Source organism: Macadamia integrifolia, chromosome 1 (genome assembly GCF_013358625.1).
Source record: "Macadamia integrifolia cultivar HAES 741 chromosome 1, SCU_Mint_v3, whole genome shotgun sequence".
Classification (NCBI taxonomy): Eukaryota; Viridiplantae; Streptophyta; class Magnoliopsida; order Proteales; family Proteaceae; genus Macadamia; species Macadamia integrifolia.
This window is the reverse complement of record NC_056557.1, coordinates 10,980,556-10,992,828: the sequence shown is the minus strand read 5'-3', so window position 1 is coordinate 10,992,828 and position 12,273 is coordinate 10,980,556. Positions and strand designations below refer to the sequence as shown.

The 12,273-nt window shown below is 37.3% G+C and overlaps 1 protein-coding gene across 1 annotated transcript; it reads left to right on the top strand.

Annotated features, from left to right (window-relative positions):
- The first annotated feature begins 1,553 nt into the window (after positions 1-1,553).
- LOC122083854 (DNA-binding protein DDB_G0278111-like) lies at positions 1,554-12,018 on the top strand. The gene is made up of 7 exons (XM_042651803.1): positions 1,554-1,713; positions 2,080-2,145; positions 2,260-2,309; positions 2,396-2,460; positions 11,321-11,412; positions 11,511-11,582; positions 11,662-12,018. Exons 1-7 carry the CDS (start codon positions 1,711-1,713, stop codon positions 11,698-11,700), a joined length of 387 nt encoding a protein of 128 aa, XP_042507737.1. The 5' UTR covers positions 1,554-1,710; the 3' UTR covers positions 11,701-12,018.
- The last annotated feature ends 255 nt before the right edge of the window (positions 12,019-12,273 follow it).

Genomic DNA, 12,273 nt, shown 5'->3' with positions numbered 1-12,273 from the left:
TTAAACACTTTTGTAAGTTCGTTTTATTCAATTAATGCAAGCACTTTTGTTTTTTATTCAGTCTTTTAATTTTATTGTTTAAACAATTGAAGTTGTAATTTTCAAGTTCTAGTTCTAGGCTTAGTTCTAGGTGACAAGAACAAGTTATGAAGCATGTCTTTAAAGTTCAATTTTTTTCTTTAGATTTGTTTTCTCTACCCTTATTTCGGGACAGTGTGCATGTCCCATCCTCACTGGGCTTCGTGGAAGCTCAGCCCATTTGTTGTGTGTTTTTAGATGTTGATTCAGGTATTCCTTTCGATGCCATTATGGAGATATCAGCTCTACTTGGTAATGAGTTGTGGGCAAAGAAGCTTGTGGAGGACGAGCAAGGTTGTGTTTGTGATGATTGTACCTATGAGACACGCTGAGGATGATATGAGTCATTCTTGCTTTTGATTCTTTTTTGTAAATAACTAACGTATTTCTGTGGATAGATACATGTAATACTTCTTGAAAGTGAATTAACAAGATTCTTTTGTGCAAATATGATACATATCAATATAGGTTCACCAGTTGTTCTATTTTTACTGTTCATTAAATACTTGTGGATTTTAGTTAATTTCATAAATTATGATCTTAAAGTACTGCATCGGTAATCCTAGTTGGATTATGGGATATGAGATCGTGTCCAAGTCACTAACCTTCAGGTAAGTGAAGGTGGGGTGTGAGACAATTAACGGATTGAACCTAATTGTAAGAATCTTAGAAACTATAAGGGAGGGGGCATAATTTAGCTATCAAAGCTAAATCATGGACTCCACATGAGGTTATCATGGTTGCAGAGAAGGTGTTTCTTGAGTTCTCTACAATTAACTTCAATCTTCACCATATGTCGTCCTCCATACCATTAGCAATAGCCATGCATGATAGATGGAAGCCTCCCTCACCAGGTTCGCTTAAAGTGAATTGTGATGCTTCACTATCTCAAGGAAGTTGAAAGGGTGGTGTTGGCTAGGGATCATCAGGGTAAGCAAATTAAAGCTTTCTCCATTCCTCAATATTTCAGTTCTGCTGCACAAGGTGAGGCACTAGCAATCTGGAATGCTTTGTCATAGGTGTTGGCACTAGGCTTCTATCATCTTCAAGTTGAGTTTGATAGCATGGAGACAGTGGAGTTAATTAAGGACCATGCTTGGGTGCCACCATTGATGATCGCAACTATTATCCATAATATTAAATCTCTTTGTGCTTCTTTTGTATCTATTTCATTTCTATATGTTCCACAGGATCTGAACAATGTTGTAGATACCCTGACAAGGAATGTCCTGTCTAACATGTGTTTGATAGATTGGCCACATTCAATTCCTTGGCTTTTTTAACTTTGTGAGTTTGAAGCTCTTGGCTGTACACATGACTATTATCAGTAAATTTTCTTTCCAAAAAAAAAAAAAAAATGTCATTGATAACATTTCGGTGGTAATGGAACCGGCAGATACGTATCACCGTATCGGTATCATGTCAGTTTTGGAATTCGATCCGATACCGTGTCACTAAAACCATTGTTCCGTTTTTTTGCTGAAAATTGAGGCTGCGTTGAGTGGACGCTGAAATTCCAAAATTTTCCTCTTGAGAGGACTGCTTGTGCTTGTCAATCGCAAGTGCTTCATCCTCCGGGTTGGATTTACTCTGCTATCTCTTCGAGAGATTTTCACCAAAAGATTACAACAAATGGTACATTTGAAGCCATTTTCTCTCTATCTGTCTCTCTTACCTCCTCTCTTCTGCATCTTCAAAAGTTTTTGCTATCAGTTTTTTTCTTTTTGCCTGCGTTTGTTTTGAAACTAATTGAGAGGCAAATATTGCTGATTATGCGTTTAGGGTTTTTACTGATTTTGAATTCTGAATGTGCTGAGATCCAGCCCTTCTTCACTGGTTTTTATTGTTTGAAGTTCTCTCGTTTAATGGGGTTTCTTCTATCAAATGAAGAACATGAAAGAGTTTCTGTTTGTTAATTCTTATTCATTGCACAAATTCATTTTCTTTCTGTGGTTTTGTTTCGATTTGTTCTTTTCTCACTTGGGTTTAATTTTAATCTAGGCTGACCCCGAATTGGAAGCTATTCGACAAAGAAGAATGCAGGAGCTTATGGCACAGCGTGGCCTCGTAAGTTACAATAACGTTTTCTTTTCGGATAATATGTAAATTTCTGTTAGATCAGCTATTGTCTTCTTTGCGAATTTATAATGTCCTTGCTGTTGAACTCCATCATTAAAACAGGGAAATCAGCAAAACTCTGAGCAGCAGAAAGCACAGGAAGAAGCCAAAAGGTGGGTATCATTGTTTACATAATATAGTGTCAAGCTTGGTTCTCAAAAGTTCTTTTTGAACTGAATCATTTAATCAATTACTCCAGTGAAGCTGAAGAAAGGAGGCAAATGATGCTTAGTCAGATCTTGTCCTCTGAAGCTCGAGAGAGACGTAAGGAAAAACCATTGTAGGTTGTTATTATCCTTAGTGAAATTGTATACTAGAAATGTTGCCTAGACATGATGGTAATGATTTAAGGATTTATTATATTCTTACTGAATTGGTTATATTTCTTATCATTCGTTGTATCACTTTGTTGAGAAGAACCCCGATGTTGTTTGCTTTCCCTTAAAGTTGAGATTTCTTATTTTGTATTCAATGCTCACATCTCCTTCACTTTTGACTAAGCAGAACGTTAAGGAATGTAATTTCTTTGTTTTCAACATATACAGTAGACTTCTTTTACTAAAGAAAATGCATGTGAATGACCTTATCCAGAAAATGGTTCAAATCACTTTTTTTGTTTATTTTCCTTCGGCGTGTTGAGGATTTAATTTACCAAATGTTTTCTCCTTTGCCCATAAGTTGTTCACACAGTTTTTGGTGTAATGGTTAAAAGCCCTTATACTTTTGAAATCTGGAGTAATTGGAGGAAATGAATATAGATCTTTTCTTTTTCTCTGAATGATGAGTATAAACTACCTGCTGCTTTGGATTTGAAAGTTCGGGATCTAAGCTGTGGGGGTGCCTAATAATGATTGCAGTGGTTTCATTGAGCATTTGGCCATGTGGGACATGTGAAAGGCATCTGGAAACAGCTATTGTAGTTGCCGAGAAGGGCCAAAGATGAGATGATCTTTTGGCTTCAATTTCATCAGAACTTAGATATTATTGTCACTGAATGTAAAAGGAGTTGGGAGATATGTAGTTTTCTGAGATTTGCAGCTTTTCTTTTTGTTGGGGGGGGGGGGGGGTGTTGAGATTATTGCCACTGAAAGCCTAAAGGATTGCCTTTTTTTTCTGTTTTAAGGGATATAAAGTACAGTAGTCCTTCGTTGACCATAAATTTTTTGTAAAAATAACATATATTGCAGATTTTAAATATAAATTAAAATACCTTAGAGATGCTCATCATCTAGCAGATTTAGGGAATACTAGTATCTAATGTTTTGTTTAGGACTAACTGTGAGAAAGTTTCGAGGATGTCTCCCTAATAATAAGATAAGATCAATGAAGCTTGTCATGATGTTTGAATACTGAAGATCACTTTGGACAATTTAGTTGTTGAGGTGGAGATTTGATGATTATTATTCTGATGGGGAATCAAATGGAACTGGGTAATGCATGTCGGTGGAAAATGTGGATAAAACATTTGATGTTTGGATGTAAATGTCTTTGTGGTCTTTAATCATTTACTACTGTGCTACTCATTTATCCAACATGTTGTAAATTAGGATCTCTTTCGCACATTACATGTGGAATCTTCATATATAATCATTTATTTATTTTGAAGCTTAGCCATTTCTAATAATTTAAAACACTCCAAAAACCACCACTCGCCTTGTCTGTCAATTGGGTGAGTAAGTTTCCCAAGTGTGGATGCCTGAATCAAACCTCATTAGGCCTCACCGAATGTGATCATATCTGTCCTAATTGCAATGGTAAATGGGCGTTAACACGCGTCCAAATGTACCTAAGAGGGTCCCCTAGAAGGTCCCTCAAACCCCCTCGTGTAGCATTACACGTGGACATATAATGTCCAATAATTAGTATCTCGGATGAGCCAGCACAAATAATCTCATAATCATATTTTCCATTCACCCCAAAAAAAAAAAAAAAAAAATCCCATAATCAAGTGCAAAAAAAAACTTTGAATATCCCTTGTAGTGTAACAAATAGGAACAAATAATCTTCAACTAGCATGTCATGATAGATGGGCATCAAATAAAATGGCCAATCAAGAGCATTTGTGACCAATATCCTCCAATAATAGCAATTAGACCATCATTCTATGCAAGTACCCATCTTTTGAAAAAATATTGCACCACCCCAAATTGATGCTATCTAGGAGTCCAAGATCCAAAATTAAGTGTTGTGTGCCCAAAAATGCCAATATGTAATTATGTCATGCAAATCCAGGGTTTAAAACCCATCACTGACCACAATCATGGGCCATCCAAAAGTGCAATAACCAATTAATGGAGTAATGGCATTCTGGTAAATAATCAGAATTTTCAAGAGGTCAATTTGGTGGTTAAAGAGCCAATGGGACAACAAGGGCATTGGAATTATTGTTTGGGGATAAAATAGGAAAGAAGGTTATTAATGGACATGAAGGAATAACAGACAGAGGGAGGGGCAATATTGGAAATTAAAGAGATAAAATAAGAAAACCAAGTAATGGGAGTAATGTATGGCCAAAGGGTAAACTAGGAAGCAAAACAAATTAATGGGACAAGAGGGATTATAGATAAAAGAGAGGGGTAGTAGGGGAAATATGGGACAAGATAAAAGAGCGAATCAGTTGGACAGCCACGCAAGCCAGTAACTTGAGAGAGAGAGAGAGAAGAAGTTTCCTTATGAAACCAGGGGATAAACCAGTCCATCTTGAGATGGGTTCGAAACCAGTCCATCTCAATTGCAGATACCAGTACTTCCTTGCAAAACCAGCAACTCTCTTCAAACCTTCAAATCGATAAGATCGAACCAATCAGTTTAGGGTTTTCTTCTATTTCTGAAAGTCCATCTCAAGCAGTAGCAGCAGTATTCAAGCAGTAGCAGCAGTAGAGAACTTGATGTATGATTCATCAATGATCATACAGAATAGCAAAGAAAAATGATAGCAGTAGTTTACTAATTAAAACCCCAGTAGAGCAGCACCAATCTCATCCGATAACAGCAAAGAAGCAGCAGCAGGAGGTAGGTTCATACAAATAATCTTCACGGAAACCCTAGTTCTTCTTCTTATAAGAGATAGGGTTTCATCAGTAGCAAGAGACCTTGGAACGACTCTCAAAATGGCTACTGTTCACAGCTGTGATTCCATGTGACAAACCCGAATCTGTAACCAGTAATTGTAAGAGAGAGAGAGAGAGAGAGAGAGAGAATAGGGTAAGACTGCCTAGAAGAGGGCAGCCGCTTGTCTTTACCATATATATATATATATATATATTAGCCAATGGGTTACAATCTAATAAGGTAACTAGTACCTTGTACAACAAGAGAGTAGGAGAAGGAAACCTACTCTAATTAGGAAATATAAATCTAGCCTAACTAGGAAACAAGATAACCTAAAAAGGAAAGTAATTAACTGAATCACGGTTGGGACAAACCCCCGACTCGTGACTCAATCTCAACATGAACTATTCTTTGATTAAAAGATCTTGTTTGTCTATTTTTTTGAGTCTTCAAACCCGTAGTATATTACTACTCTCATGGGTTATGAGAAAAGAACAGAATCTGATTTTCTTTTCTCATGGTTCTACAGAACCTAACAACTCAAAAAATCAGCTGCAGTCCCCGAACTACTTGGGATCACAAGATCATGTTCTTCTTGGATTCATGTTTGGATAAGTTTTCAATCTTGTACCAAATGGACTGGCCTTGGCCTTTGAAAATGCACCTGAATAAAATTTTTTAATTCCAATGTCTTCGGAGGTACAGGTAAGTAACAGTTGGAAATGCCCTAAGAATATTTTCTTGTGCTATTAGTTGATATCTTTGGAAAGAAAGGAATAGAAGGATATTTGTTCTATCCTTTCTCCTTGTTGGGTTTCTCTCTATCCTTTTTTTTTTTATTATTATTAATAAAGCCCTCTATTCTGTTTGCTGATCACAAGAAAGCTCATCTTCTATACTGTACTCTGGGACAATGGTGATGGATTGACCCCTCATGTGGAGGAATATAGTGATTTTGACAAGATGGTGTTAAGAAATAACTTTTTTCTGATTAAAAAAATTGGAAAAGGGTTTTATTATTCTAGGATAGATTGAAACATAAGGAGGGGGGGGGGGAAAGAGTAACCCAGTGCATGCGGCTCTCACTACTGCAGGGTCTGGGAGGGGCAAATGTATGCAGCCTGTCCCAAAAAAGAAGCAACAGGCCAAATACTATATATGTCGCATCCAAACAAAAAGCAGCGGGCCTACATGTCAGTCTACCAACACAAAGTGCAGTAAACAGTACAAAATAAAAGAAACTCCAACCCTCCCTACCAGTTTTGTTTCCTTCTGTCACGAAACAACAACAGCAACTCCAAGTTCTTCTCTGGTTCCTGGTAACAATAAACCTCATGGCCTGCTGCTGTAGTATATTCAGAAACCCCACGGTGGTAGGATTATCAATCTCCTCCTCCCATCAATCTGCATAAATTTGCGAGAGTTATATGTTTTCTAGGGCAAAGTTAATGTAAGATCGAATCACAAGTGATCCAATCTCAGGTAGGATCTTTACTAAATTCAATATAAACCAAATTCAGGGACCGAAAGAATGAATAAACAAAATATAAGAGAATAAAGAAAAGAGAGAATTTGATGGAGGGTTGAGAAGGGGGAAGAAGAACTAGTGAATAAGCATCTCACCCTCTAATTTAGGCATCTCACCTATATCACCATCCTTTTTTCTCATCAATAAATTCGTGTTCATTGTTGTAGCCATTTACAAACTTACATAGAAGACTCAAAACTGACTCAAACCCTAAAAGGAAAAGCCTGACCCAATCCTTAACTAATTGGGAAATCTAAACTGACTAGGAAACTGAAATATAACTAAGGGAGTAGACTCAAAATAGGACTCTAACTAAACTAATGAATTAAATCCCGTTTTCTTACTTTCTACCATAATTTAGGCCCATTAAAGTGACCCATTACAAAGAAAACCCATGAGGATCAAAGGCCCAACACATACATAACCCAACTCAAGTATTTGCAATAAAATAAGCCCATTAATTGACTTACCTACATCAATTCTCCCTCTCTTAGAAAAAATTCATCCTCGAATTTTATAGAGTGTGAGGGTGATTATATCATGATGCACGTCCCTCCTCTTCAAGCCGTAGAAAAATTCAGGTAGCTCTTTGATAATAAGGATGTAGTCTAGAATGTGAGGAGCTTGATCTTCAAGATACTTTAATGGGATGACGAACTTTATATGCTCAATTTCAACAACCTCAGATGTAACCATGGGATCATCCACATGAACGCCTCCGACCACTGTATTCTTGACCTCCACAATTTCAATCTCAAGCTCCTTAGGATCTTCCTCTTGGCTGTTAACAGTCATCACAGTTGTTGTAGTGTCAAGTTTCTCAGTCTCAACCTCATTGTCCATTGTGACAACCTTGTTGCTTTCAAATTCTTCCACATGAGTCTCGTTGATGGATACATCAATAACTAGCTCTTCCTTGACTATAGGAATTGCTAGAATTTCTTCAACACTAACCTCAACTTTTGACTCTAGTTCATTGGTTGGAGGATTCTCTCTTGTTGCTCTGTTGCAATTTGTTGCAACCTAATGGTCACGTGGTCAAACAATTCCTTCATGCTCTTGTCACCTATGGATGGCTTTTGGGGACCTATAGATGTATTCTGATGGGAATCCTATAGAGGTAAAAGCTTTCTTTGGATACATGCAGGGAGGTATTGTGTTCCTAACTCGTACTTCATCTCTTTCCAAGTCCTAGGCTCATGTCCTCGAACTCAGAGCCGCTTTTCATGGACTTTCCACCAGCCTAACACAACCAATCAACCGGAAGCAAACAAATTAAAGCTTTCGTGTCTCTATCAAGTTATAGTAGTCAACATATTCCTCTAGAGAATCTAACCAATTAAGGACGTAGCATGTAACGAACTTCTGGAACCATCTTCGATTAGGCTCTGATACTAAATAATGTAAGATCGAATCACAATTCACAAGTGATCCAATCCCAAGGCAGGATTTTTACTAAATTCAATATAAACCAAATTTAGGGATCGAAAGAATGAATAAATAAATATAAGAGAATAAAGAAAAGAAAGAGAATTCGATGGATGGTTGAGAAGGAGGAAGAAGAACTAGTGAATGGGCATCTCACCCTCTGATTTAGGCATCTCTCCTGCAACAACATAATCCATCTTTTTTTTCTTTCATCAATAAATTCATGTTTATTGTTGTAGCCACTTACAAACTTATATAGAAGACTCAAAATTGACCTAAACCCTAAAAAGGAAAGGTCTAACCCAATCCCTAACCAACTGGGAAACCTAAACTGACTAGGAAACTGAAATAACAAAGGAAATAGACTCAAAACAAGACTTTGATTAAACTAATGAATTAAATCCCGTTTTCCTACTTTCTACCCATAATTTAGGCTTGTTAAAGTGGTCCATTACAAAGAAAACCCATAGAATCAAAGGCCTAACACTTACATAACCCAAACTAAGGTTTATTTGCAATAAAATAAGCCCATTAAGTGACTTATCTGCATCAAAAGTTATCCGGCTAGTCAGGATAAGCCTGTTTTGGTGACTCAAATATCTGGTAGCTTATTTGGCACAAATTTTAAGGAGGTGTTCATGTCATCATCATTAGTCTACTAATTTCCAGCACAATCCATATTTTCCATGTGGAGATATAAGCTTTGAAAACTGAACTTCACCAGTCTGTTTTCACCATTAAAAATACATTCAAAGAGTAAAAATTAAAGACATTGTGAGCATTCTGGGGAGGGGACCCATATGGCCATATCTAACACATGGTTCATCTTATTACAATTCATCCAATTGTCAGTCTTTCAAGACCAGCCCTCCATGTGGCTTATAGTGGTGGAGTGGCCATCTATATTAACTTTTTCCATTTTTTATTCCGATGGAACTGAGGTTAGGTTGTTGCTGTAGAAGTAAAAGCCAATTTGCCTTTGGGCCTAGCAACCAAAGCTGGTATATGTAACTGAGCCTAATAGGATAATTTGATCCTTGGATTATGTAGCCATTGTCATGATATTAAGTTATGTTCTATCCATGCATAGAAGGTGAATAATCTTATGAAAATGGAAATAGTCTCATCAAGTTATAAGAAACAGTATTGATGTGGGTTTGATATATTTGTTTGCATGATTCACATTTTATATGCTTGATTGCACTGGTTTAGGTTAACTAATATTTTTCTTTTTACTTGGGATGTATTGGTGTGAGCTTAATATATTTGTTTGCATGATTCAGATTTTAATCACAATGCAGTATCTCACTCTCCTCACATTTCACCACTTTGTTATCCATTCTAATAGAACTTTAGTCACACTAGGACGAATAACAAAGTGGTAAAACTTGAGGTGAGAGAGATACCGCAAAGTGATTATTTTAGATATCTGGGGTGGAAATGTACATCTGGAATGTTGCGTGACCGACATATTCCTCTAAAGCTTGAAGGAAAATTCTATGGGATAGTCTTAAAACCTGCTATGATGTATGGGGCTGAATACTGGGCAGTCAAGAAGTATAATATAGATAAGCTAACTGTAGCAAATATGAGGATGTTGAGATGGATGTGTGGCAAAATTAGGAGAGATAGAGTAAGGAATGACCGGATTAGAGCTGATTTGGGAGTTGCCCCTGATTCAGGACAAGTACCGAGAAAGTCATTTGAAGTGGTATGGCCATGTTCAATGGAGGCATGGCCTTGGGATGCCTCGTAAGGAGTGATTAGATTCAGATGGAAGGAGCTAAAAGAGCTAGGGGCATGCCTAATGTGACACCCAAGAATACGACAAGTACCATACCTGCCTGGGAAATCGGTGAGGTGTCCCCACCAAGAATACGGCAAGTACTAGGGGGTTTGGGAGATCGGTGAGGGTGTGTAAATTTTAGTCCTAAATCGCCTAGGGGGAGATTTCTGGGATAGTTGATAACCTCTAGCCTCCTTAACATGACACAACGCTTTTTAAAGCCTTGAGGCCCATGGGTCAAAGAGGACGATACTGTGCAATGTTAATGAGGCCGGGGCATTACACCTAAAATGATCATAGGAGAAGTAGTAAGGAAAGACATGCAAAGTCTATTTCTTGACTTTTGTATGACCTCAAATAGAGCTGTTTGGAAGGTAAAGATCCAAGTAGCCGACTCCATTTAGGTGGGATGTTCCTGAGGTGTTGATTTGTGTCCTTCTTTTTACTTTATTTTTATTTTACCTCACAGATCCATGTGGCCAACTCCATTTAGTTGGGAAAAGGCTGAGTAGTTGTTGTTGTTGTTGATTGCATTAAATTTCGGTTAACTATATATATATATATATATATTTATTTATTTTATTTTATTTTCTTTTTTAACCTGATTTTATAATCTGTTGGCTGGGAAAGTGCCACTATAAACTGAGGTAATGGGTGGTGCTAATTTCCATCTAAGCAAAGGCTATAAAAGTAAGGTTTAAAATAAAGTAATTGATCTAATAAGGAACAAACAGGAATGCAGTCTGGGAAAGAAATTCATTGCTGGCTCATTGATGGCACCTAGTTCTGCCACAAGGTATAGCCAATGAGACAAATATTTTGAACTGGTGGAACCCATGGTGCCCTGTTCAAATGTCAAGTTTCAGCGAAATTGGAGTTGGTCATGTGGCATGTAGCATAAAAAGTATTTGGTCTACCAATAAGGTGCATGGACATACATGGGAGCATATGCCAATATTAATTTATTTATTTTGGTATAAAGTGTATGCTAGTATGTAGGGAATTCATAAAACAAAAAGCATATAATAGAATTAGAGGCTGAAATTTGACACATGGCTACTCTTGCCCATTTTCTTGAAATCCAACAGCCAAAGTTGCCACATTAGCTTCCGCATGCCACAGTTAGGGGTGCCCATTTGAAGAACTACTGCAGATGTGCCCGCCTAGGGAAACTTTTGCCCATACAAAAAGCCAAGAGAGTTTTGTAGCATATCTTAGAAAAATTTTAGATTACGGCTCTAGACCTTAACCACCCCCGTGTTCATGCACCTTCATTCCTTTCCTATTCTTTCCATCATTTATCTTTTTCTAATTTTTTCTTCTCCCACCAGTTGCTCGGATTGCTTTGGTGAAACCTGAGAAGGCACGAGGTGTCGAGGACGTTGTTTTGAGAGCTGCTCAAATGGGTCAGATAGTTGAAAAGGTAAAGTGCATGGAAAGGTGCATCTAATCTATCTTGAAATTTTCCTAGAAGGATGTCAATTGGAGGATGAGATATGTTCATGCCATTTTCATCTATAGGTATCTGAAGAGAAGCTTATATCATTGCTGGAGCAGATTAACAACCAGACTTCTAAACAAACCAAAGTAACGGTGAGTCGCATTAATTTTTTCAGCTCATTACAAGCCAGTATAATTTCCTGCACTAATTAATTATCCGTGTTTTCTTCAGATACAGAGGCGTCGAAATGTTCTTGAGGATGATGATTAGCTCAAATGTTGATATTAATATTAAGTTTTAAAACATCAAACCCTTGTTTCCTGACATTTTTCAGGTAGGTAGTCTCCATGTGATGGAGGGGACCTTGCATTTCAAAAATTGTTTCTTCAGGGCAAGTAGAAAATTTGGGTCTTTCTTTTTTTCTGCTTCTTAGTATCAAAACATTGTAAGTGGTACAATTGAAAAGTTTTGCAAGTGTGGTTATGGATTGTAACATATACTAATTGGGTTATGTATTCATCCCAGACCAAAGACTCATCTGTGTCTTAATGAGTATTATTGAGAGCCTATTCAACTTTTGGTCATCAAGATTCGTTTTAGGCATGGATGATTATCATGAGATTCCCGTTTTGAAAATCCGCATTGTTCCAAATCATGAAAACAGATGAGGCAAACACCTTGTTCTCTTTTGACATCATGGGGTGGAAACCTTGTGATACAATCGGTTCCAATCTTCAACTTTTTAAAACCATTTTTAGAACTTTTTGTGGACCGTTGAATTAAGGAAAGGTCAGTCACCACTCACCATCACCCTTGCCAAACTGTGTGCTGTTCTTATTTCGT

Bases quoted from the DNA above. Each gene is read 5' to 3' on its own strand.
- LOC122083854 (XM_042651803.1), top strand. The intron at 2,310-2,395 runs GTGGGTATCATT...CAATTACTCCAG, and splicing joins GCACAGGAAGAAGCCAAAAG to TGAAGCTGAAGAAAGGAGGC. The intron at 11,583-11,661 runs GTGAGTCGCATT...TGTTTTCTTCAG, and splicing joins CTAAACAAACCAAAGTAACG to ATACAGAGGCGTCGAAATGT.